This window comes from Pelodiscus sinensis, chromosome 5 (assembly GCF_049634645.1).
Source record: "Pelodiscus sinensis isolate JC-2024 chromosome 5, ASM4963464v1, whole genome shotgun sequence".
Taxonomy (NCBI): Eukaryota; Metazoa; Chordata; order Testudines; family Trionychidae; genus Pelodiscus; species Pelodiscus sinensis.
In genome coordinates this window covers 102,110,363-102,138,191 of record NC_134715.1, presented here as the reverse complement: position 1 = coordinate 102,138,191, position 27,829 = coordinate 102,110,363, and the positions used below count along the sequence as shown (strand labels likewise).

Sequence of the window (27,829 nt, the reverse complement as noted above, 5' to 3'; positions counted from 1 at the left end):
CCACCAATCCTCCATTTCACAAGAAGCCATAACAATCTCACACTAACACCAACTGAAAGGAGCAACTTTTTCCTAGATCTTGAAACAAACCTATTCACTTTCAGACATTTCTACAAAAGTCATTTTATACTATAAATATAGCAAAGAAGTCTATAGGAAAAACTGGGGATATAAACAAAAACACATATAGGTACTAAAACTACCCAGTTGTCTACTAAAGTTAAGAGGAAGTGGTATTCCACCTTGAATGTTAGCTTTAAGGTGCTGCAGACCCAAACAATTTTACATTTTAAAAATGTGTATGCTCTAAACAAATGAAAAAAGTTTAAAACTCTATAAATAAAGGAGCGCATCGTAACAGAATGCTCAGAAAACTCTACCTTGTACTTAGCAATATTAGATTTAAGAAGGTTGACCTCATCTTGCAGTTGCTTTAATCTCTCTTGAAGGTATCTGAAAAATACGTAACAGATATAATTAAATTTCTGTATATTGTTCCTGTATATTGTTTGCTTGTTATTTATTAAGCAGTGGCAAACAGATTAGTCATTGTGCAGCACAAGGCACCAACAGACCCATTGGCAGAACATATCACATGAAGGGACTCCTACAGTTATGTCATCACAGCAGAATTCACCTAGCATGGGTGGAGCATCTCCACTGCAAAACCCTACCCATGCCAGACACGCATTCACATATGGATGTTGTATTAGCCAATGTGCTGGGACGAACTACTGGTCGGATATTCCATAATTCCTTCTGATACATTACACTGGACTTGCTCTATAAATTCATTTGCACGAAGTAAGGGAACAACCTATACCATAACAACTGTATCCTAGTGTCATTGCATCCATACTATGATTGGGACAAACTTATTTTGGCTAAGAGAAAAATGCCATTCATAACCAAAAGTTACACAAAAGCTGTGTTTAGACCAAGCCAAATGAAAAGAAAGTAATAAAAATGGACACTTACCTCTCATAATTGTTGTTCTTTAAGATGCGTTGCTCATGTCCATTCCATGTAGGTGCATGTGCGCTGAATGCACGGATGTCGGAAGCTTTTTCCCTCAGCAGAGAGAAAAAGCTGATAGCCAGGGAGTCCCCAGGAGTGGTGCCAATATATGAGCGCATATATACCCCTGCTAGGCCCATACCCCCTAAGTTCCTTCTTGCCAGAAATTTCCAATGAAGGGGAAACTGGTGGGATTTGGAATGGACATGAGCAATAAACATCTCGAAAAACAACAGTTACAAGAGGTAAGTAACCTTTTTTTTTTTCCTTCAAGGGATTGCTCATGTTCATTTCATGTAGGAGAACCTCTAGCTCTACCAACAGTGGTAGAGTCGGAGACTACATGGATTACAGACTGCAATACTTCTCTGCCAAATACTGTGTTATCCCCAGCCTGCTGCACAATAGCAGAATGCCTGGTAAATGTGTGCAGCAAAGACCAAGTGGCTGCCCTACAAGTATCAAGAATAGGCACCTGCACCAGAAAAACTGCAAGCGAAGCATGTGCACTTGCGGAATGCATAGCGATAGGAGATACTGGTCTCTTTGCAAGATCATAGCATGCTTTGATAAAGGATGTGATTAAAGATTATAAACATTGGGTTAATACTGGGAGGACCCTCATTCTTTCAGCTATTGAAATAAAAAGTTGGGCTGACCTACGAAATGGTCTTGTTGTTTCTAGATAAAAATGCCAGAGCTCTCCTGTGAGCAAGTGAAGGGCTGGCTCCCTGGGCATAGCATGGGGTTTTGGGAAGAACACTGGTACAAATCTGTCCCGAGACATGTAGAACTGGGAGACAACCTTTGGTAGAAATGCCGGGGGTGGGGGAGGGGGAGGGGGAAGGTGTAGCAAGGGTGTTATGCACCCAGGGGCAAAGGCAATATATGTGGTCCTCCTCTCTCCCCCCCCCCCCTCCCCCCGGCTGCATGCTTGAGCTCGACCCTGGAAGGGGGAGAGAGCTTGTACCGCGTTTTCTCCTGGCCCCTCCAGTTTGGGGCTGGGCCCTCGCATGCACTAACCCACCAGCAGAGATGGAGAAGGGTCGGGCTGGGGGCAGAGAGGTGGGGAGGAGGCTCCAGCCACCAGCGGTGGGAGGAAGAGGAGCAGGCGAGCTGAGGGAGGGGAACTAAATTGGTGCTCCCCTAGCATGGCGCCTGGCCTGGGGGCAACTGCCCCCCTCCCATGCCACTGAGGTGGAGGGTGCAATCTAACCTTGTCCTTAAAGAACACCATATAAGGGGGCTCTGAAGTGAGGGTTCAATTCTGACATTCACCTAGCTGACATGATGGCCGCCAAAAAATGTGACCTTCTACAAGAGATGCACAAGGGAGCACACGGCAGGGGCTCAAATGGGCAGGGCTTGCCAAACCGCGGTGAGCCCCGCTCGCCAGCTGTGCTGTCCGGCCATCTGCACATGCGCAGATCGCCCGAACCCGGCTCTTCCGGGTTACAAGCTACTCGCCACGGCGAGTCGATTGTATTATTTGTCGAGCCCTGCAAATGGGGAAGGGTGAGGTGGGGAGGGAGAGAACGAGCCTTGTTAGTGTTGTAAAGCAGGCTTTTTCTGTCCACGGCCTTCGCGTATAGCCCATCCTGCCACACAAGGCCCCTCACACAAAACCCAGATACTCAGAGGAGCATGGGCAGCACAATGCAGTTTTGTGAATGGAATTTGATCTTATAGGCATTCTGGGACTCACAGGCGCCAAAAAAACAGGGAGGTGAGCATGACTAGATAGTGCTTACAGATAAGCCTCACTTGACCGTAGCTTGACCAGTCTTAGGGGCAAGGGAAAAAGTAAACATAGGGTAATAAAACATAATTGTCTAACACTAACTATGCCCCATCTGGTCCTGTCCACGAGGGGATCACGCATACATCACGAAAATTCCTATAGGGCAGTATTGTCATACTACCTCATCACTAGCCTATCAGGCCCTGCCAAATGCAGACCATAGCATGGCACAGACACTGAATTTTTGTATAAAAGACCCTCAATCCCTTTGTTCGACGGAGGTTCCGTGTATTGAGGGCACGTGTCTTTTTTTGCCCGGCTAAAGGATTGATCACCCTGAGGCTGCCTCCCCACCCTTCGAGTCAAATATAGGGGTGCACGAGTCCTGAGCATGCTCCGAGTTCTAGTGTGTTCTTTGTGTTGTTATCGTTGCTGGATTTGTAAGTATTGCTTAAATGTATTAGTTATTGGTTTAATTAATAGTTAAATTGTGTTAATTTCACTGTGTAATTCTGTAAAGCGTATCTAAGTTCTGTTAACCACACTGTGTAAATTGTATAATTTTGTGTTGTGTAGTAGTGTTGTATTTAGGTTAAATGTAAGTGTTAGAAATAGAAGCCCCGGAGTTGTTAAGTGGTAAAAGTAGATTTATGACTAACTCCACCAGCTGTCCTAAAATAACCATAGAGGGGCTGGCTTTGGACGGTGCTTTTATTATCATTATATTGTCTTTGTTTTGCATTTTTGTTAAGCAAATTAAAGACAGTGATTTGGTATAGTAGAATTGTAATCAAAGAAGTTTGTAATTAGTTAAGTACAGCTAAGTTTAGGTTTTCTACGCTGTAAAAGTATTAAGCAATTGCTAGTTTAAAAAAAACCCATTTGCTAATTGTTAGTTTTGATTTAAAAAAAAAAATCATTCCACTTAATAAAAATCATTTGTTTCACCATCATCCAGTAGTTTTCACTGGGTAGTCAGCTTTAACCCTTGAGACTCCCATCACATCACCGAACCAAGGTGTAACAGTTAGGACTAAACTAAACTCCCAGAGAGGATGAGGCTGCTGAACGTGCAGGTACAGTCTGTCTAGCCCAGGGGTGGGCAAGAAGTGGCCAGCGGGCTGGATCCAGCCTGCCAAGCCACTGGCCCCTAGTCACCTCACCAGCACCCTTACTACAGAGCCAGGGCAGCAGCTGTAAACAGCAGTGGCCCAACAGCCTCATGCAGTTTCAGGCCGTTCTAAGGGGTGACACCTTCAGCCGTAAAAGAATGTCCCTTATGGCCATAAACCAGGCCCTGGGAACAGAGACCATAGCTGTAATGGAGTCCAGTCAGGCCCTTACGAACCTGAGTGTCTCTGTGGGAACAAGGGTCAATTTCTCCTCATTTATTAAAAGACCCAGTTGTACAATGGAATGCCTAATTCTATGTGCTGAATTACCTGGGCCTTTGCGGGGTCCCTGATCAGCCAATCATCCAGGTACGGGAAGACTTGAACGCTGTGTTTCCTTTGAAAGGCTGCTATGACTGCCATACATTTTATGAAAACTCTTCAGGCCACAGAGGCGCCAAACATGAGAACTGAAAACTGGCAGTGGTCTGTCCCAGTTGTAAACCTGAGAAATCTCCTATGAGCAGGAATCAAGAGATATGGGAGTAAGCATCCTTTAAATTGAGGGCAGAGTACCAGTCCCCCCTCTCAAGAGAGGAAATAATGGAAGCCAGCATTACTATTCTGAACCTCGTCTTTTTTTATAAAGTTGTTCAAGCCTCTGAAATCCAGAATAGGCCAGAGACCTCCCTTGGACTTCTGTATAAGGAAGTAACAGGAATAAAAACTCTTTCCTCTGAACTCTTTGAGAACCAATTCTACTGTCCCCAGCTCTGGGAATGACAACCTCTTGTTTTAAAAGGTGCTCATGAGAAGGTTCCCTAAAGAGGGATGGGCACAGGTACTCCTACTGTAGGTAATAACCAATGATCTGAAGTGAACTGAGACCAAGCACAGTAAAAGTGGGATAGATGATTGACAAAAGGGGGACCTGGTATGGAGGCTGGAATTCTGCCGTTGGGCGCATCTTCAAAATCCTGAACTAGGCACCTGTTGATTCAAGGGAAGGCCCATTTCCTGGAAGGAAGCATATCTCCATCTCCTCCTTTTATTTCTCTCCCATTTTTGTTACAGCCTCTTCTCTTATTAGTATTGGGTCTATAGCTCTGCTGGAAGAGGGGTGTTTTTGTGTGCGGGGTCTAATATTGACGGAGTGCCAATGTGGGGCCGGTGTATGTACACCCAAAGACTTCCTGGAGTCTTGAGACTGTGCAGCTTCATATCAGTTTGGTCAGAAAATAGTCCAGCTCCCACAAAAGAAAGATCCTGCGTCATGGTTTCGACCTTGGGTGGGATGCCGGACTTCTGCAACCACAAACTATGCTGCATTACTATGCCTGTCGCCACTGCAGCAGAATCTGCAGCATCCAAACCCCCGTGAAAGGTCATGCACGAGACCACTTCACCTTCCTACGACAGTGCTCTGAACTCTTGGCGGGAGTCCTGAGGTGGTAGTACTTTAAACTTATCCACTACCACCCAGATGTTATAGGTATGAAAACTACCGCCTGGTGATTGGCAATCCTTAGCTGCAATCCCCCCATTGTGTATGCCTTTCTGCCCAGCAAGTCCAATTACTTGGGCTCTTTGCTCTTAGGCCCAGGACCCGGCTGATTGGTCTCTCTGTGGCTGGCTGCCCGGACAACCAAAGTACCTGGGAGTGGGTGCGCATACAGATGCTTGTGCTTCACCCCCTTCTGGGTCAGTGGGACAAATGCCGGGATTTGCCAGAGTCTTAAAAGTTTTGGCCACTGTCTTGTTAAGTGGCATTGCCACGCTGCCTGGGACATCTGCAGTGAGGATATCTACCATTGGGTCCATATCCTCCATGACCATCTCGGCCTGGCTACCCAGGTTGCTCGCCATCCTTCTGAACAATTCCTGGTGTGTCCTCGTATCCATGGTGGGCATGGGTGGCGAAGGATCTTCCAGGGTTCATCAGGCAACTATTAAGAGTCTGTGATTGGTAAATGCTCCTGCTGTAGCCTGTCCGCTGAGGTGGGTCTGGAATGGTCGCATGCACTGCTGCTTCCTCACCTTCTGTAGGTGGTCAGTCCGCCTGCTTTTGTGGGCTATGTCTGCTCTCTGATGCTGGGGCCCTTGGAAATGGCAAGGCTGAGTAAGTACCCCTGGAATATGTACCAGTAGAGCCCAGCGTGGAAGGCATGGGGCCCTGGGCCTGATGGTAGGCCCACAGTGTGGCTGCCACTGCAGGGGCCATGTTTGCTGCAGTGGTGGGCTATGGTGCTGCGAGTGGTACCTGGAATATGATCAGTGTCAAAACTGGGAACAGGTGGATGAGGCCCTTGACCACACTGACTCTGCCCTAGACAAGTGGGAAGCAGACCAGGGCAGTGCTGCGGACGCCAGTGCTGGGTGCTGTCACCTAGCTATAGGCTTCCCCCGGTGCCGAACAGGAGCAGGTGGCAGCATCTGGTCAGTCAATGGTCCTGGTACTGGGGTCTGTGCTGGCAGTGGACGAACACTAACACTAGAGAACTATCTACAAAATGAGCTGACGGTAGACTTGAAAACCAAGCCCAGGGTGTTCCAAAAACAGTTATGAGCAGTCAGAAGGAACTGAGGGGATAGAGGGCCAGCAGAGGTATATATACACAGCACGACTCCAGAGGGCTCCCTGGGAAAAAGCTTCTGACATCTGTGCACACTGCTGTGTGCACACACCTACATGGAATGGACATGACCAAGAACTCAAAGAACCACCAGTGTTGCTAGGGTGTTTCTCTTGTCCCACTTACACACCTCAGAGGATGTTGTAAAGAGGACTTAATGATTGTGTAGTGCTTTGAACATGAAAGTGCTTTACAGGTATTAAGTATTTATTTTTATGATAATTACGGATAAGGTGACTGAAGGCTTGTCTATACTAGAGACAGCAGGGCAAAACCTAACTAAGGTACCTGCCATTTTGAATTCTGGCCACCAGTTCATGATTTAAATGGAATGAGAACAAACATGAAACAGAACAAATACAAAGCATAACATTTAAGAGTCCAAGTCTGTCAGTTTACATTCTTTAAAGCTGTGGTGTAGCCAGAGCTGTCCTGTCCATAGGACCGTTCAGGGAAGCCACCTCAGGCCCTGCGCTTTGGGAGGCCCCATAGTGGCTTTGGAGGGGTGGTGTTAGTGGGAAGGGGGGAAGATAACCTCGGGGCCTGGTAGGGGTCCTCCCTACCCTTTTGCCCCTATGCACTCACTGCAGGGATGAGAGCCAAAACAGGAGCAATCTGGCAGCCATCTCTGCTGCCCATCTCCTAGCCTACTGTGCTCTGCTTCCTCGCGGCATCAGCAAAGGGACTGACCAGAGACTTACCCCAGGGTGCTTTGTCTGTCTGGCGCAGAGCAGAGCATGCTACTGGAACACTTCAGCTATTGCCATTGTGGTGACTGTAGGGAGCCAACTCCTGCTATCCCCTGCTTGAGTCACTCAGGGAAGGAGCTTTGGGCAAGGGTTGTGATGTGGGCAGGAGGAAACAGAGCACAGCAGGAAGGGGCAGGGTTGTAGCCTACTAACCGATATCTGTTTTATCTTGGCCTACTAAAATATTTGCTTTATTTTAGTTAATTAATAGCTGTATGATTTTATTTTGTTTTTCCTTTATATAGATTTGAATATGCTGGTAATGCAAGGGGCCTGCAGAACTCATTTTCCGTGAGATGGCTTATGTGAGCAGTAGGTAGTTAAATACTTTTCTTTGTAATTTTTCATAAAGGGATGAAGTAAGCATTTGTGGTTGGCACAAGAGTTTATTTTTTGAATTCTGCCCAGAATTCGCAGAACAAATCTGCTAACAGCGATAAAAGCCATTTCAAATTTCCTGCGCAATCAGTCTAGATAGCAGGTTTTAAACTGCAACTTCCCACACTTTAAGTGGTTTTGGGAAATTATTCAAGAAAACATCGGTCATTCTTAATAAATATTCATAAGGTCCCCAAATACTTCTTCCAATCAGAGATGGTACCCTCAGAAATCTTAGGGTGCTAGGCCCAACTATGGAAAAGGGGTTGTATATCCAGAACATTTTGGCACAGGGATTTGGGAGATCGGGGCTGCTGTCCCAGCTTTGCTGAAGCAGTACACTCTGGAGTGCATTACCTTTTCAGCTCAGAAACTAAATACTTACATCTATCTATCACTATAATGGCTTTCTTGCTTCCTTAAATTTTGCTTAAGTTTGCTTTTAGAATCTTACTAACCCTGGAAGACGTGGGAGCAAGGGGAAGGGAAGCCACCTTTCTCCACCAACCCTGGGGTCCTTGTGTGTAGGAAATATAATTATTATTATTACTCTTTGTATACTTAGGTAAGTTTTAATTTGATTGTGTTGAATTCCTTCCCAAGATGTCTTTAAGTGATTTGTGTTCTCGCCCCCCGATTTTGTTGTGGTAAGCATTATAGTCAGGGCTTGATGAACGGTGGCGAAAGCCACTCACCAGCCCCGCACTGCGCATGCACAAGATCCGCATTGCGCATACGCGCGGCTGCAGATGAACGGGGTGCCCAGCTGAAATCTACTCGCAATGGCCGAGTAGATTCAGTACTTTGTCAAGTCCTGATTATAGTTGTTCCTTTAGAAATAAAGTTGTTTTCTATTTCATTTCCTGAGTTGAAGTGTGGTTGCTGTCGGTCACCTGCCAACCCTCAAGAGAGGGAATCTTATGGTTCCACTGAACTGTAACCTAGGATAGAGGACGAACCTAGATTTTTCTGGTCAGATTGGCGAGCCTAACTCATCCAAATTTTATTAAAACTCCTTCCCAGGCTACTGGGTGGGGGTGGAGCCTGTGGTAAGGAGGGTCACACCCTGGGCTCTGCACTTTCCTAGGGATGACCCTGGATGTGGCTAAGCTCCCACAATTCATGACCAATTTCAGCAAATTTCCTGTCTGACACACACAGGCTAATTAGCAAAGGGTTCATTATTATTTACATGCAACTCTTTTCTGCAAGAAATAGGCAAGAATGATTAAAGGTCTAGAGAATATGACCTATGAAGGAAGACTGAAAGAATTGAGCTTGGAAAAGAGGGGACATGATCGCAGTTTTCAGGGATCTAAAAGGGTGTCAAGGAGGAGGGAGAAAAATTCTTCTCCTTGGCCTCTGAGAATAGGACTAGAAGCAATGGGCTCAAACTGCAGCAAGGGAGGTTGAGGTTGGACATTAGGGGCTTATCTAAACTAAGAGGAACGTCGAAAGAGGATATGCAAATTCTGCGGGAATTTGCATGTCTTCTTCCGATCGCACTTTCTAAAGCAGAGCTTTCTAAAGTGAAAGTAGTTTAGATGTGGCTTTTTTGGCGAACCCCCACCCCTTCATCGAAAAGCTGTTCTTCCTCAAAAAATTAGGTTTACACGGCTTTTTGACAAGGGGAGGGGTTTGCCGAAAAAAGCAGAGTCTAAACTACTTTCACTTTAGAAAGCTCTGGTTTCAAAAGTGTGATCAGAAGAAGATATGCAAATTCCATGGGAATTTGCATATCCTCTTTTGACTGTTCCGCATAGTCTAGATAAGCCCTAGGAAAAACTTCCTGTCAGGGTTGTTAAACATGTCTGGAGATATTTAAGAGCAGGTTAGATAAATATCTATCAGGGATGGTCTATGGTACTGGGTCCTGCCATGAGGGCAGAGGACTGGATTCGATGACCTGTCGTGGTCCCTTCCAGTCCTAGTACTATATGATTCTATGACTCTGGCAACACTTCACACAGCACTTCCGTGATATATATTTATGAAATGTAGCATGCAATAGTGATCTTCTGTATATCTCAGTCTGGAAAAAGACACTGCATCTGTTCACTTGAGCAGACATACTGTGGAGGCATTTCATGGAAGATTTGATCCTGGTTTTCAGGACCAGGAAACCAGCCAGCTAAGCAACAGATTATTGGGGGTGGGGTGGGGAATGGGAATCTACTTTATTAGACAACAAAGGTAACTATTAATAAGCATAAGCCTTAGCTCAAGTTTTATGATTTGTTTTATATTCTGACCATTTACTTCCATCACTTTTGTTACTAGGGGAAATCTCTTATTTTTTCTTATAATAAAACAAAAGATTTATTTAAGTGCTGTGCATTACACAGGAAGAGTTAAGAAAAAAACTGAACAAACAGGGCAAACTGCTCATGGGGGAATGGAAGATCTGGGATTTCTGTGAGTGGCTAGTGTTGGGGCTGGGTTCCACAAGGAAATGCTTCAAGGGGTCTGTCTCGCCCCTCTTGTTAAGCTGCAAAACAAAGACATGGCTAGCACAGCCCAAGGAGAGTGCTTGAGTGGCTGACAGGCTAGAGGAGTTAAGGAGCTAACACTCAACTAAGACAGGCAAGGCACTCTCTCAGTAGAAGCAGGGGGTAACAAGGTGACTCAGTCCTTATAGCAAGTGAATCATCACACTGTACATACAAGAGAAGCACCCCAGACTTCCTCTGTACTCACCTGTTCTCCATGCACAGGGCATCTACATCAATGATGCGATTTTCATGTCCTCCTAGGATGTGATTAAGCTCTTGGTTGAGTCGGTCTGCTTTATCTTGATAAGAAGAACGTTCTTCCTTTAGGTCCTGTAGCTCATCCAATGCAGCTTGAAGATCATGTTCCAGTGTCTCAATCTGAGAAGAAAGCAAAGCTCTGCTAACATTATTTTGAATTTACTGAAGAGTACATTATATCTAGACACAAAACAATCATAAGTACTTTACTTCTGAAGAGGGTCAAATTTAGGCAAACAGTACACTTACGATAATCCATAAAAGTAGATCAAAAGAGTCCTAAAAATACTAACAGGCAGCAAGAAGACTGAACCAAATCCCCACATTCAAACACCCTTAAAACTCTGGAGAAATTCAGATGCAATCTTAGAGGATCACCAGCTGTCTGCTTGAGCTAACTGAATATATTGGGAAAGAACAAACTGAAATTCACCCTGGCCTAATCTATGATGTTCTCTATAATTGTTGTCAGTAATATCACTGAAGACACCAATAAGAAAAGTTGAGATGCATAATCTTTCTGAAAAATTTCTTCAATTACTGACCCTAAAATTAAGATAGCTACACTTTCCCTCCCTGCCCTACCATTTCTACTCTTTTAAAATTAAAGCAAAACAAGGAAAATAAAAACTGCATTTGTTGTTCTCTTTTGACCATACATACAAACAAGTATTGTTTACTCTGCATTTGTCCTATTTCTTTTAAGTTAGTTAAGGTTAAAACAAAGTTCAGCAATGAAAACTGAACCAACTTGCCCAACAGTCAGAAACCTTTTGGAACACAACAGCAGCAAAGGAAGACCTTATTTGCAAACTGAACTTGCAAAATTGTTACAGCTAGTTCAACAAGTGTGCCAAATGGTTCCTAGCATGGTTATAATTTGGTATCAACAAATTAAAGAGAGTTAGCATTTGGGTATAGATATGGTGACCATATTTTCTGAACCAAAATTAGGGATATGTTAGCCACACCCCTGCACGTAGTACTCTCAGGGTCAAGATGGACACATGACTAGAAGTAAAGGGTGTCATGTGACCCCTCTAAGAACTCCTCCCACTGTTGTTCTACCAATAGGGATGGATTTCGCCCACAGACCCACCCTCCCAATGCAACTAGCCTGCTATTCCATTAACCGAATTTGCATTGCATTAACTTGCGGGGAGAGGCTAAGGGAAATTTTTCCTCCCATTAGCAGAGCAAACTTTGTCTTGTGCACCAGTATTGAGTTCATGTACTCTTGTTCACATGTGTGCCACTGTGGCACTCAAGTTATTAACAAATATCTTATAAACCTTTCCCTGTTACCTCTGCTGCCATGTCTCCTCCCCTCCTCTCATCTGATCCCCTGGTGCTTGCTGCCCCCTCTTCCCCACCTTCTTCTGCTGTCCTGACTCCTGCCCTTCTCACTCCCCTCAGCCATTTGGGAGCCTGCTCCCCTCCCCTGCAGCAATCTCTCTTTCTCCCTCCTCCTCCTCCCTGTGGTTCACTCCTCCTCTAGCCCCACTCTGATTATCTGTAGCTATCCCTCCCCATCCCTTTTCCTAACATCTCCCTCAACCCACCTGCCCTGTCTCTCTCCTCTGGTACCTGTCTCCCCCTCCCCCCATGTCTGCCCTTCTGCTTCACCCCCACAATCCCCTGGCACCTGCACCTTTCCTTACCCCTGCACCTTCCTGGTGCCTCCCATGGATCCAAGATTGTAATGACAGGTTCAGCTCTCAGGATTAGAATTTAAAACCCAGCAGCCCTTACAATTTGAAGGGTTTCATATTCAGACTCAGGTTTTAATCTATTTCTAGTTATAAGAAAAACACTGATAAAGGCAGAGAAACTGTTCTAACACCGGTCCTCAAAATTCAGTTGCTGCATCTGAATTCCGTGCAGGTCTTTGAAGTTCCACCTTCAGTACACTAAGAAGGAGTCAACCAGGTGAGTACCAGATGACAGATACGACCAACTGCCAGTGGACATCTATGTGCACCTTGAAGTCTTGGGGATTCAGTACAGAATGAGTTCTATGTGTAATGTGAGGACTCACTCCGCTGATTAAATGCAAGGGATTGAGAGAAAGGCCTCTATCAGAAGTCTTAACCAATTGCGGAAATTAGAAATCCCACTTTAATGCACTACTCAGTCCCCTGGCTAAATTTCAGTTTGGGAATTCTGTACCATGTCCAAATATGTGCCTCCAGTATTTCTAATTCAATATGGGATTCTTCACTGACAATCCTAAACTATGGCAACGTGCTACCCAACAGCTGGCATATTCAATAAACATTGCCAGAGTATATACCCCCTTGCCACCCACACTGCTATCTGCATTGCAAACCAGGTAGCAGCAATTACAGTACAGAAGAAGCAATCCAATTTACAAGTTTTTACCAGCAATGAAAACAATTACTGAACGCCCATGAGTTATTACTTGTTCTCGTGCTTTCTCCAGCTGCTGAACGAGGTCTTCACGCTCGTGTGCTGCAAAGTGGCGTGCCCCAACTTCTTCATCTCCAAGTCTTTGTTTTGCTATTGTCATTCTAAGGAGCTGCAAGAAATGCCAAGACTCCATAAGCCACAGACCGCAGACTGAACACTTGAGAGAATATTAGCAGAGTATGTTGCATCACTCACTAGAAAGGCAATTTGTTGACAGAGAGCCTTTCCAGAGACTCTCTCAAATCTTCACCAGGGATATTTTATAAGAAACCACTTGCCTGCCCATGATCACAATCCCATTCTCATTCAGATTGATGGGTGTTTGGCTAATGACTTCAAAGAGCAGATCAGGCTCTCTAGCAGTAGCTGTGGGATTTTACATACGAGTAGATGTTCAATATAAGCATGGAAATATTATCCATTCACATTCTCCAGAAGGGACGAGTTTCTGAATTTTCAAGTTATTTTCTAGCAGAAATATCATGCTTTTATATCAAGCTTTTTACTCCCTCCTTCTAAAAGCTGTTTGAAAGAGAACTATTAGCCTCATTCTACAGATTACAGGCAGTCCCCGAGTTACGCGGATCCGACTTATGTCGGATCCGCAGTTACGAACGGGGCTGCCCGCTGCCCGCATGCTCCCCGTCTCCGCTCTGCTTTGCTCTCCGTCCCCCTGGTCTGCAGACCAGGGAGACAGGGAGCAAAGCAGAGCAAAGCCGCGGAGCCCAAGGGCAGCAGGACAGCCACGGCGCGTCTGGGCTGTCCTGCTGCCCCTATGCTCTGCGGCTTTGCTCCGGACGCCTGTGGTACAGCAGCTGGGGTGCTGCTGGTTGGTCCCGTAGCGCCGCTCTGGGCGCTACTGGACCAACCCGGCAGCACCCCAGCTGCTCTGCCCCAGGCGTCCTGATTCACCCACTGCTGGTCAGTTTCAGCAGTGGCTGAATCAGGACGCCTGGGGCAGAGCAGCTTGGGTGCTGCTGGGTTGGTCCAGTAGCGCCGAGGAGCGGCGGCGCTACTGGACCAACCCAGCAGCACCCCAGCTGCTCTGCCCCAGGCGTCCCCAAATCAGCTGCTGCTGAAACTGACCAGGGGCTGACTACAGGAAGCCTGAGGCAGAGTTGCTCTGCCCCGGGCTTCCTGGAATCAGCCGCTAATCAGTTTCAGCAGCAGCTAACTTGGGGATGCCTGGGGTTCTTAAGTTGAATCTGTATGTAAGTCAGAACTGGCGTCCAGATTCAGCCGCTGTTGAAACTGATCACTTTCAGCAGCGGCTGAATCTGGACGCCAGTTCCGACTTACATACAGATTCAACTTAAGAACAAACCTACAGTCCCTATCTTGTACGTAACCCAGGGACTGCCTATACTGCCATATTTTCTAACGTGACTCACCCATCATCACAGATGTACTTCCTACACTAAAACCAAATGCAACCTTTGTGCAGAATTAACCTGAAGATTCAATGATCAGGGCTGTTTTTACATGAACATAAAACAAATGTTTTGAAACATCCATTAATATATAATAAAAGTGGCTGGTATTAAAATATTTAGCTAAAAGGCAAAGCAAAATCTTTAAGATCGTCAGCATCTTTCATGGCTAACATACATTATTTTACTTCTTTTTAATCCTTGAAGCCTAATTCTCAAAGTAGCCTCTATTTAACAGAGGTTTTTGAAATGGTAGGATGTTAATTCAGGTCAGGCTTTGTTTAAGAAATGAACAGCCTACAGAGTGCATAGGCTGCAGCACATGCAGCATTTACAATTGTTTATACTTTGTGCAGTTTGGAAAAAATGCTACATCCCAATAGCCCAATTTGTGGGATTTCCATAGAGGCTTCAGAAATCTGCAGTGAAAACTCCCATGACTTCCCTCACATTTTGCAGTCACACAAAGGAATTAGTGTGCATTGTTTTATTTCCGAGTTAGAAAATCAATCTTCTGAATCAGACGACTGTATAGTCCATCTGTGTTAGGTATTTAGAGGATGCTCGTCACTATAGTACATATGTTCCAGTTAAAATCCTGCTGATGCCAAGCTGGTCATCAAAACAGTTTCCTCTTCACTTCTGCCTCTGTGTCATACACCCAAGTGCTGCTATTACAGCTTCTCCTGATAAGCTTCAAGGGTGACTTTTGCAGCTCCTGAGTGAAGTAATGGTCTGCAGGCCAATTATTATTATTATATTTTTTTGACAACAGCATTTCACTCCCCTCCCAGAAAAAGAGTGCACATTAGACTAAGGAGTATACTCCTAATTGTTCCCAGAAAATATACCAAATGCTAATTTTAAAAATACATATTTTTCAAACAAGCAGGTTTAAGACTTATCATACAAACGTGAAAGGGGACATGCAGTGCTACAAAACTCTTATAGCACCTCACTTTGTACCTGGTTAGAAAAGTAATAAATCAAGCAAAAGTATTTTAAGGGCTCAGTCCTTCTACGCATAGAGGAAAATGGGAGCAGGGAACCCCTTTCCACTCCTTGCAAACAACAACTTCCCCTCCCAAGGGCATACAGCACTAGGTGGGGAACGCTTGGATAATGCCATTACACCTGCTCATCCTACACCCCAAAAACAAGTTGGGTTGTAATATGCAATTACACCAGTGGTGCTGGAACCATCTGTATAGCAAGGCTGCTGAGAGCTATTGAATTCAGCTGTAAACCCATCAAGCCAGGGGGTTCTGTCGCATGGATAGCACACCTAGTTCCAGCACCCTTGATTATAGCCTGGAGCAAATATTACTTGCAGGAATAAGGTTTGCAAGGTCCAAAGTTTGTTCCAGTCAAATCTCAGTTCCTCTACGCCCCGACTCCTGGTTCCATTAGTCAATGAAGAAGTGAGAGAGAGGGGGGAACAAAGTGCCTCTAAAATCCAACATCTTACAGGCAGTCCCCAGGTTATGTACAAGATAGGGACTGTAGGTTTGTTCTTAAGTTGAATCTGTATGTAAGTCGGAACTGGCGTCAGCCACTGCTGAAACTGATCAGTTTCAACAGCGGCTGAATCTGGACGCTAGTTCTGACTTACATACGGATTCAACTTAAGAAACCCAGGCGTCCCCAAGTCAGCTGCTGCTGAAACTGATCAGCAGCTGATTCCAGGAAGCCCAGGGCAGAGCAACTCTGCCTCAGGCTTCCTGTAGTCAGCCCCTGGTCAGTTTCAGCAGCGGCTGACTTGGGGACGCCTGGGGCAGAGCAGCTGGGGTGCTGCTGGGTTGCTCCAGTAGCGCCGCTCCTCCGTGCTACTGGAGCAACCCAGCAGCACCCCAGCTGCTCTGCCCCAGGTGTCCTGATTCAGCCACTGCTGAAACTGACCAACAGCGGCTTAATCAGGGCGCCTGGGGCAGAGCAGCTGGGGTGCTGCTGGGTTGGTACAGTAGCGCCGAGGAGCGGCGCTGCAGGACCAACCCGGCAGCGCCCCAGCTGCTCTACCCCAGGCGTAGGCAAGAAAAGCCTGGTCTGCTGGGCGGGGGAGGGGGGACACTAGCTGCACCTCCCCCCCCCCCCCCCCCGCAGCAGACCAGGGAGATGCGGGTGGTGGGACGGCCCGTGTCCTCCACAGCTTTGCTCCGTCTCCCTGGTCTGCTGACCAGGGAGACGGGGAGCAAAGCCTTGGAGCACGCCCGCAGCGGGACAGCCCAGGCGCGCCCGGGCTGTCCCGCTGCGGGTATGCTCCAAGGCTTTGCTCCTGTCCCCCTGGTCTGCTGGGGGGGGGGGGGTCCAGCAAAGTCGCTAGACCCCCACAGCAGACCAGGGACACCCAAGCAAAGCCGCCGCCTGGGCGGCTTTGCTCGTTTGCCCGGGAGCCAAGCCGCCCAGGCGGCGGCTTTGCTCGGGTGTCCCTGGTCTGCTGTGGCGGTCCAGTGGCTTTGCTGGACCCCCCCCCAGCAGACCAGGGAGACCGGGAGAAGCTTTTCTCGCCCCGGAGGACACGGGTGACGACCCGCCGCCCGTGAGCTCCGGGGCAAGAAAAGCCCCATTCGTAAGTGCGGATCCAACATAAGTCGGATCCGCGTAAGTCGGGGACTGCCTGTATTCCTAAATGACAGCCGCCTTCAGACATTCAGCAACTAGGACAGCAGGTGCAGCTAAGAAGCCTAGTCATTCTGCACCCTGCAAGTCTGCTGATGTGGCACAACTGGCTGTAAAGGTTTTTCCTTTTGTAACTCTAGGAATATCAGCAGTTTAATGTTATGGTAGGACAGAAGGGAAGGTGGGGAGAGAAGGGTTTTTTCTATACTTGAGTGTTTATTATGAAGTTTCTACTCTGGCCTTCTAGGCACTTGATTTTTATTGAACTATCATTCAGAATTCATTCAGGATAAAGGCACTCAGCTTTATTTTGTTATCCCATATCTGTGTTTGGACACAGACTGGCTAACCTTGTGAGGAGGGCTTTAAACTAGGTTTGTCGGGGGCAGGTGAGCAAAGCCCACAGGTAAGTGCTGAATGTGCGGGACTGGGAGATGGGTTGGAAATGGGGGGGACTACGGCCTATAATGGCAAGGAGAAAGGAGGGTCAGGGCACAAGAGGGAGGCAAGATCAAATCAGTATCTTAGATGCCTATATACAAATGCGAGAAGTATGGGTAATAAGCAGGAAGAACTGGAATTGCTAACCAATAAATACAACTATGATATCATTGGTATTACAGAAACCTGGTGGGATGGGACGCATGATTGGAATATTGGTATGGAAGGGTACGGCTTGCTCAGGAAGGACAGACAGGGAAAAAAGGGAGGAGGGGTTGCCTTGTATATTAAAAATGTACACACTTGGACTGAAGTGGAGATGAACGTAGGACATAGCTGTGTAGAGAGTCTCTGGGTTAAGCTAAAAGGGGTAAAAAACGAGGGTGATATCATGCTAGGAGTCTACTACAGGCCACCTAGCCAGGTGGAAGAGGTGGATGAGGCCTTTTTTAAACAATTAACAAAACTATCCAAAGCCCAAGATTTGGTGGTGATGGGGGACTTCAACTATCCAGACATATGTTGGGAAACTAATACAGCGAGGCACAGGCTATCCAATAAGTTTCTGGACTGCATTGGAGACAACTTTCTGTTTCAGAAGGTTGAAAAAGCTACCAGAGGAGAAGCTGTTCTGGATTTGGTTTTAACAAATAGGGAGGAACTAGTTGAGAACTTGAAAGTGGAAGACAGTATAGGGGACAGTGATCACGAAATAATAGAGTTCATGATCTTAAGGAAAGGTAGAAGGGAGACCAGCACAATTGAGGTAATGGATTTCAGGAAGGCAGATTTTGATAAGCTCAGAGAACTTGTAGGTAAGGTCCCATGGGAAGCAAGACTGAAGGGAAAAACAACTGAGGAGAGTTGGAAGTATTTCAAAGGGACGTTGTTAAAGGCCCAAAAGCAAACAATTCCGCTGTGTAGGAAAGATAGAAAATATGGCAAAAGACCAGCTTGGCTTAACAAAGAGATCTTGCATGATCTCAAAATAAAAAAGGAGTCATATAAAATTGGAAACTAGGACAACTAACAATGGATGAATATAGGCAAGCAACACGGGAATGCAGGGGCAAGATTAGAAAGGCAAAGGCACAAAATGAGATCAAACTAGCTACAGGCATAAAGGGAAACAAGAAGAGTTTTTATAAATACATTAAAAGCAAGAGGAAGACCAAGGACAGGGTAGGCCCACTGCTTAGTGAGGAGGGAGAAGCAGTAACAGGGAACTTGGAAATGGCGGAGATGCTCAATGACTTCTTTGTTTCGGTCTTCACCGAGAAGTCTGGTGGTGTGCCTAAGGTAGTGAATACAAGCAGAGAGAGGGTAAGTTTAGAAGATAGGATACACAAAGAACAAGTTAAAAATCACTTAGGAAAGTTAGATGTCAGCAAGTCACCAGGTCCTGACGAAATGCATCCCAGGATACTCAAGGAGCTGATAGAGGAGGTATCTGAGCCTTTAGCTATGATCTTTGAAAAATCATGGCAGACAGGGGAGATTCCAGAAGACTGGAAAAGGGCAAATATTGTGCCCATCTATAAAAAGGGGAATAAGAACAACCCAGGAAACTACAGACCGGTCAGTTTAACGTCTGTCCCAGGGAAGATAATGGAGCAGGTAATTAAGGAAATCATATGCAAACACTTGGAAGGTAATAAAGTGATAGGGAATAGCCAGCATGGGTTTGTGAAGAACAAGTCATGCCAAACTAATCTGATAGCTTTCTTTGATAGGATAACGAGCCTTGTGGATAAGGGAGAAGCGGTGGATGTCATATACCTAGACTTTAGTAAGGCATTTGATACGGTCTCGCATGATATTCTTATTGATAAACTAGGCAAAAATAACTTAGATAGGGCCACGATAAGGTGGGTGCATAATTGGCTGGATAACCGTAGTCAGAGAGTTGTTGTTAACGGTTCTAAATCCTGCTGGAAAGGGATAACAAGTGGAGTTCCTCAAGGGTCTGTTTTGGGACCCGTACTGTTCAATATCTTCATCAATGATGTAGATATTGGGATAGAGAGTACGCTTATTAAGTTTACAGATGATACCAAACTGGGTGGGGTTGCGACTTCTTTGGAGGATAGGGACATAATTCAAAATGACCTTAGCAAGTTAGAGAAATGGTCAGAGGTAAACAGGATGAGGTTTAATAAAGAGAAATGCAAAGTGCTCCACTTAGGAAGGAACAATCAGTTCCATACATACAAGATGGGAAGCGACTGTCTAGGAAGGAGCATGGCGGAAAGGGATCTAGGGGTCATAGTGGACCACAAGTTGAATATGAGCCAACAGTGTGATGCTGTTGCAAAAAAAGCAAATATGATTCTAGGTTGTATCAACAGGTGTGTTGTAAGCAAAACTCGTGAAGTCATTCTGCCGCTCTACTCTGCACTAGTTAGGCCTCAGCTGGAGTACTGTGTCCAGTTCTGGGCGCCACATTTCAAGAAAGATGTGGAGAAATTGGAAAGGGTACAGAGAAGAGCGACAAGAATGATTAAAGGTTTAGAGAACATGACCTATGAAGCCAGGCTTCATGAACTGGGCTTGTTTAGTTTGGAAAAAAGAAGATTAAGGGGGGACATGATAGCGGTTTTCAAATACCTAAAAGGGTGTCACAAGGAGGAAGGCAAAAATTTGTTCCTCTTGGTTTCTGAGGACAGGACAAGGAGTAATGGGCTTAAAGTGCAGCAGGGGAGGTTTAGATTGGACATTAGGAAAAAATTCCTAACTGTCAGGGTGGTCAAATATTGGAATAAATTGCCAAGGGAGGTGGTGGAATCTCCCTCTCTGGAGATATTTAAGAACAGGTTAGATAGACATCTGTCAGGGATGGTGTAGACAGAGCTTGATCCTGCCTTGAGGGCGGGGGGCTGGACTCGATGACCTCTCGAGGTCCCTTCCAGTCCTATTATTCTATGATTCTATGATCTCAGAACAGGTTAATACAAATAGAGGACCCCTTAGGACTGTAAAAACAGTAGATTTTGAAGTGCAGTGTACTTTAAACAGAGGTGGTGGTTCCCAACAGCCTCACCACACACTAAGCAAATAGCTTTCGCCCAACAAAACAGACTGCAGCATACCATAACTGAGCAACTCTCTCGACTGCTAGAGTCACACAAAAACGATGACATCTAATTTAACCATAAACATTTGATTAAAATATATCACCAGACCTCTACTCCAAGTGCTGAACAGGCATGAAGCATGAAGATAGTCCCTGCCCAGGGCTGCTCCAATTAGCTTAAAACCCTGGTTTCTGACAAGATACAAGTGGATTAAAAAGTAAGCAAGGACAAAGAGGCAACAACAAAATTGGTGAGTTTTGTGTGGACCCAAGTGAATCCTTAGAGGAGATCTGGATTTACTGCAGAAGACATATGCAACCGACACACCTGCTGGTGTGGTTCACTGTCTCATGTAGTGTCAGTCAGTCAGTCCTCTCTCGCTCTGCCCCCCCCCCAATTGCAAATGAAGCAGAGATTTAAATATCCTGTGCTTCATTTGCATAATCGCCTTATGGCGCTAATTCAAAATTGTGCTATTTCGAGAGAAAAAACAGGGTTATTTCAAGATAGCACCGTAATACGATATTTAAATCCCCTCTTCATTTGCGATTGCAATTTCGGGTGTCTGCATTTGCATTCTTCTCTCAAGAGAGAGGAATGAAGTGTAGACATACCTTTAGAGAATGAGTGTGCCCTACAGCAGTGGTTCCCAATCTTTTTTATATCATGAACCAGCCAACCCATTCACAAACTTTTGGTGGACTAGTAACATTTTATTTACATATTCATTCTGCAAATCATGAATAGGCAAATAAAATTTTACCCATCTGCCAAAAGCCCTAGCCCGCAAAGCCACCACAAACAGCCAGCTTCAGCTCCAGCAGCCATCACATGGCAGGCAGCTGCCACAGCTGAAGCCAGCAATTCATGGCGGCTCTGGATGACAGAGCTGGGGTACACCCCAAACTCCCCCAGTGCCAGCCCTAATATTGAGCTCCCACCCCTCCATTGCCCCCCAGTGCCAACCACTGACCGAGTCCCTGAACCCAACCATCCCCAGTGCCAGCCTCCCATCCTCACAGCCCCCAGTGCCAACCCCCGCATCCCAACACCTCAGTACCAGCCCCCGAACCCTGACAGCCCCACCAGCACCAGATCCCCTAGCGCCAGCCTCCTGTTTCCAGAACTTCATTGCACTCAATCCCCTCCAGGCTCCCCCCAGTGCCAGCTCCCAATATTAGCCCCGTACCCAGAGCCTCTCAGTGCCAGCCTTGCCCCCGTAGCCTTCCCCATTACTAGCCCATCCCTCAAAGCCCCCCAGCATTAGCTCTGCTGCCCTCACCTACCCCTGCACTGCCTCCCCACCACCAGCTGAGGCTGCTGCCCAGACCACAGCAGCTCTAAGGCTGCCATGTTGGGCTCTGCGTGGCCCTCCCACCAAGCACTAAACTGCTCTTCCGCATCCTGGAGGAGACCCTGCGATTGCCTAGCAATGACTGGACCGAGAGGCAGGGTAGGACATGCCTCTACCAACAGCCACAGCAGGAGTGGAGGCACTAGGTGATGTACCCCCAGCTCCAAGCCCCAGAGCCACGTGGGGCTGCAGACTGGCAGTTGTGAACCGCTTCTCAACAGCCTTAGCTGAGAGCTATCTGATTTTATCTCTCAAGCTGTAGAGATTCATGCACTAAGCTCCCACTGTCCAAGGTTTGTTTGTACCAGTCAGCATTACAGATGCTTCACTTTATGCACGGTGAGCAATCCAATCAATCTGGCTGACATATGACTCATCATAAGTCACCAATGGGACAAATCAAAAGGTACAATATTATTCATATGAGGTCAGGGACACAGCAATGCCACTGTTACCCCTCAACAAGTTTCAATTCGGAATCTGTTACCTCTGTGACGTTTTATGTACTAAATGTATTATACCCCACTCTGCAGCATTGCTAACACTATCTTCACCACTTCTCTCCTCTTACCCACACCTCCAGTTGCTGTGAGGAGCACAATGTGCACAGGGAACAAAGGCCATGGAAAATAAAGAGTATGTACAGTGACACTGCTTTCACAGCATGTGCATATGTATTTTGGGAGCATTATTTTGAAGCCTCTTTTGGTTCATTAAGGAAGGAGACATTAATGACACAGTAGGATTAAACTCTCTTTTAGGTACCAAAAGTAGGTTGAATTTGAATTGAATACAGGGGTTCTGTCCTGAACTACAGTTTTATCTGGTCATACACAATTGGTCTCAAAATATTAACCAGAAGGTTAAATATAAATGACTAAATTACTCATGAGTACGCATGCACGCGCACGCACACACTAGTTCCTTTAAACTTACTTTCTCCACAGCAGTGCAACGCTATCTCCAGCCCATCATGTTAAAGAAATGTTACATTGACATTTTCTTCTGGGTATCCCAAGTGCACTTTGCAAAACCATAAAACAACCTGATACAGAGACCATGTCTGTCCATGCCAAATAATCACATATTTTTAGTGTAATTACATTACTCACAGCTAGTTCTTACAGCTATTGATAGTCCTTCAAGACTTATTAGCCAGGATAGGTAGAAATGGTGTCCCTACCCTCTATTTGCAAGAGGTGAGGAACGTGCAACAGGAGATAGATCACTTGATTCCCTACAGGCATAAAGGGAAACAAGAAGACCTTTTATAAATACATTAAAAGCAAGAGGAAGACCAAGGACAGGGTAGGCCCACTGCTTAGCGAGGAGGGAGAAGCAGTAACAGGGAACTTGGAAATGGCGGAGATGCTCAATGACTTCTTTGTTTCGGTCTTCACCGAGAAGTCTGGAGGTGTGCCTAACGTAGTGAATACAAGCAGAGAGAGGGTAAGTTTAGAAGATAGGATACACAAAGAACAAGTTAAAAATCACTTAGGAAAGTTAGATGTCAGCAAGTCACCAGGTCCTGATGAAATGCATCCCAGGATACTCAAGGAGCTGATAGAGGAGGTATCTGAGCCTTTAGCTATGATCTTTGAAAAATCATGGCAGACAGGGGAGATTCCAGAAGACTGGAAAAGGGCAAATATTGTGCCCATCTATAAAAAGGGGAATAAGAACAACCCAGGAAATTATAGACCGGTCAGTTTAACGTCTGTCCCAGGGAAGATAATGGAGCAGGTAATTAAGGAAATCGTATGCAAACACTTGGAAAGTAATAAAGTGATAGGGAATAGCCAGCATGGGTTTGTGAAGAACAAGTCATGCCAAACTAATCTGATAGCTTTCTTTGAAAAGATAACGAGCCTTGTGGATAAGGGAGAAGCGGTGGATGTCATATACCTAGACTTTAGTAAGGCATTTGATACGGTCTCGCATGATATTCTTATTGATAAACTAGGCAAATATAACTTAGATAGGGCCACGATAAGGTGGGTGCATAATTGGCTGGATAACCGTAGTCAGAGAGTTGTTGTTAACGGTTCTAAATCCTGCTGGAAAGGGATAACAAGTGGAGTTCCTCAAGGGTCTGTTTTGGGACCCGTACTATTCAATATCTTCATCAATGATGTAGATATTGGGATAGAGAGTACTCTTATTAAGTTTGCAGATGATACCAAACTGGGTGGGGTTGCAACTTCTTTGGAGGATAGGGACATAATTCAAAATGACCTTAGCAAGTTAGAGAAATGGTCAGAGGTAAACAGGATGAGGTTTAATAAGGAGAAATGCAGAGTGCTCCACTTAGGAAGGAACAATCAGTTCCATACATACAAGATGGGAAGCGACTGTCTAGGAAGGAGCATGGCGGAAAGGGATCTAGGGGTCATAGTGGACCACAAGTTGAATATGAGTCAACAGTGTGATGCTGTTGCAAAAAAAGCAAATATGATTCTAGGTTGTATCAACAGGTGTGTTGTAAGCAAAACTCGTGAAGTCATTCTGCCGCTCTATTCTGCACTAGTTAGGCCTCAGCTGGAGTACTGTGTCCAGTTCTGGGCGCCACATTTCAAGAAAGATGTGGAGAAATTGGAAAGGGTACAGAGAAGAGCGACAAGAATGATTAAAGGTTTAGAGAACATGACCTATGAAGCCAGGCTTCATGAACTGGGCTTGTTTAGTTTGGAAAAAAGAAGATTAAGGGGGGACATGATAGCGGTTTTCAAATATCTAAAAGGGTGTCACAAGGAGGAAGGCGAAAATTTGTTCCTCTTGGTTTCTGAGGACAGGACAAGGAGTAATGGGCTTAAAGTGCAGCAGGGGAGGTTTAGATTGGACATTAGGAAAAAATTCCTAACTGTCAGGGTGGTCAAATATTGGAATAAATTGCCAAGGGAGGTGGTGGAATCTCCCTCTCTGGAGATATTTAAGAACAGGTTAGATAGACATCTGTCAGGGATGGTGTAGACGGAGCTTGGTCCTGCCTTGAGGGCGGGGGGCTGGACTCGATGACCTCTCGAGGTCCCTTCCAGTCCTATTATTCTATGATTCTATGATTCTATGATTACCTGTTCTGTTCACTCCTTCTGGAGGCACCTGACATTGGCCACTGTCGGCAGACAGGATACGGGGCTGGATGGACCTTTAGTCTGGCCCAATATGGCCATTCTCATGTTCTTAATTTGATGCATGCTACATGCATTCACCCATTAGCTTTAGTTGTCATGCTTCTAGTTCAGCTGGTTAGGCAACATTGCCAGTCCGACTGGCTTACTAATATACTCCAAAGCAGTAACTGAATAGCTTGTGGCTCACAAGCACAAACAGAGGTATATCAAATCACCGCTAAGTCTAAACAGTCAATGACTGATTGCAAATTCAAGGACTCATCACTGAAAAGAGCACCAAAATAATGTCTATGCTGCTTTATGAATAGACCCTTCAGTGCCATAGTTGTCCCAGTTGCATGTTGCCTTTTTTTATTCCAACTCTCCACCATTGACAGCACTAGTGAAGCTCCACCAGGAAAAACTCTGATCAAGATAAGCTGCTGCTAGCATTTTTCTCCAGCACCCCTTAAGCCTGATGAAAATCAACCCAGATGATAACATAGGCAGCTGACAGTGCTTTACACCAGAGCTCATAACACTGATACTGCGAGAGCCTCTGACCTAGGTTGACAACAAAGAGCAATTCTGCACAGGCTTGAATTGCCGTAGAGGTATCTTTCACTGAGCAAGTGGATAGTGTAAGGGCATTCTGGGAACTGATAAGTTCATGTACAGGATTTCCAAGCTGCAGCAGGTGGCTTCACCCATGGATGGAACCTCTGACACATTGCCAAAGTTTGTCTCCTATACTGTCAGTAATACTGTAGCTATTGTCCTCTCACCGAGTTATGACTTCAGCAGCTCAGCAAATCATGTGTCTGTCAGTGATTTGCATGAGTGGGAATTAGAGTGGAGATTACAGATATCTCATAGAAGCTTCTAGGTTCTCCCTCCCCATCAACTTCTGTCTCTCCATGCAAATCAGGAACGTGATCTTTCCAGGCCCTCTAAGTTTAAGGGTTTATTCTCCAAGTATCCCTGTCCCAACACTGGGTAGAGAAAGGGTTTACAAAGCAAGTGCCCTGTAAACCTAAAGTAGTGTTCATGTGTCAGATCTGATATGAGATTGAGATACTCTTATAACTCAGTTGCTTGAATGGTTCAGTATAATTGCAGCTGCATTTCTTTTGCTTAGGCAACAAATCTTTCAAGAGACTTTTTGGACATGTTCTACAGTTTGTGCAATTCAAGTTCTAGCTGAATAAATGGGAAAATTAGTTCAGTTAAAAAAAGTCAAATACAAGCCATTTGCTCTTGCCTAACTGATTATTTACTTGACATCCAGAATCCACAATTCCCACAACAAGTATAAGGTCATCAGGTGAAATCCCATTGCTAACCCAGTTAACCACTGTATCTTACTATAGTGAACATTAATGCCACCTGAAAAAAAACAAAAAACAAAACAAAAATCAGGCCATCAACACACTTCTCTCAGTAGAACCATTGTGTGATATTTAAAAGGTTTTGTTTAATTCTATACAACTCTTGTCATTGAGGGACAGACTCGAGTCATGTATGTTCAAGCACAGGCAGAACTGCTCATTCAGAAGCAGCTTCAATGGCTACAATAGCAGCTGTTTGCCCATCTTGTGCCAGAAATAAAGCTGGTGTCAACCTGCTGCTACCCTCCGTCACTTTAGAAAACATAGCTAGAGAAAAATAAATTACTGTAATATGCAGGTTTGGGGTACACCATATTTTATCTGTAAAGCAATGCTGAGTTAACACTGGTAGCAGTTCTGGCTAAGCTGGCAGCAAAGCTGGGAGACTGTACAGTAGGGCATATAGACTCCCACCTTTCAGTCTCCTGGGGAGACACAACTTTTGTTTTGCAGTTCAAAAACAGCCATCTGGCCCCAAAATCAACTCTATGCATTACTTATTACACAAATGAAGACTAGCTATGTTCCTGAGATGACAGTGCTGGATAATGTTAATGCCTGTGGAACTCCCCTTGGTTTTTTGGTGAGGTGTTGGTTACTATACCATTTTTTCATGCCCTGAGCTGCAGACTTCTATTTACTGGATGACATGAGAGCCACCAAAACAAGTGAAGCCCATCACGTGAGTACAGGTATCACAAGGATGCCTAATCAATGGCAAGTTGGCCTGCAGAGAATAGTCTGTGCAAAGACTCCTTAAACAGCAGTGTGAGAGAGCCTGCATTACCCTGCCTTGACAATACCTGGTGAGTTCTGCCTTGTCCAAAGTGTGGATTTCTGGCCTGACTCAAGTCTGGTGTAACAAAGCACGCAGGCAAAGCTAGGTTAATAAGGAAAGCTGTGAGAGTCAGGAAATGTTTTGCATAACAATGCAGATTAAGCATGGTACATGAGACCATGTCAAGAACACAGGACAATCAGCCTTGTACTGGTACTTGTTTCTGATAAGCAAAAAGCACAGATGCAGCCATGAAACTGTTAACTGTGCACATAGCAGCAACATCCTGAGTAGCAGGATGTACCCAAATAGGGCATTGGGCATTTTACATATCCTGCACAATATGTAATCAATTGGTAAATATTATTAGAATGACCAAGTCTCGTTTTGCTATTGGGTTTTGTAAGAGCAATCGGTGGGAGGGAATGGGAAGGATTGATCCACATGTCCTGCTCCAGGTAACTAGAAGTGATTAGGCCCTTCACACCGGCTACGTCAGTGGTGGCATTCCTATGGGTGGGAAAAGACGGAACCACAGCCGCCTGCCTGGCACTGTAGGTAGCGTATGGGTAAAGTGCAAGTGAATTAGGGGTTATTATTGTATATAATAGATCTTTTAGTAATTGCTTTTACATTGCTTTGTTCTGAATTAATTGCTTTAGAATGTATAGTATTTAAGGTTTAAATTGTATAGTAATTATTCTTAAGGCCTGTCAGACTTCAACAACTGTATTAACTGCATAAAGCTTGCAGTAAATAAGGAAGTGGTTAAGTAACCCTGACGTGTACTGGTTTCCCTTGGATCTAAAATAAATCAAACCACACCAC

General features: G+C 45.4%; 1 protein-coding gene across 1 annotated transcript in view; it reads right to left on the bottom strand.

Moving 5' to 3' along the window:
- The window catches only part of CCDC149 (coiled-coil domain containing 149), a 96,986-nt gene that overhangs the window by 24,090 nt on the left and 45,067 nt on the right, over nucleotides 1–27,829 (bottom strand). The window contains exons 5-7 of the mRNA XM_075930634.1: nucleotides 12,803–12,919; nucleotides 10,328–10,500; nucleotides 381–453 (exon numbers count right to left, since the gene is read on the bottom strand). Of these exons, the coding sequence (XP_075786749.1) occupies nucleotides 381–453; nucleotides 10,328–10,500; nucleotides 12,803–12,919 (363 nt within the window). The remainder of the gene's footprint in view (nucleotides 1–380; nucleotides 454–10,327; nucleotides 10,501–12,802; nucleotides 12,920–27,829) is intronic.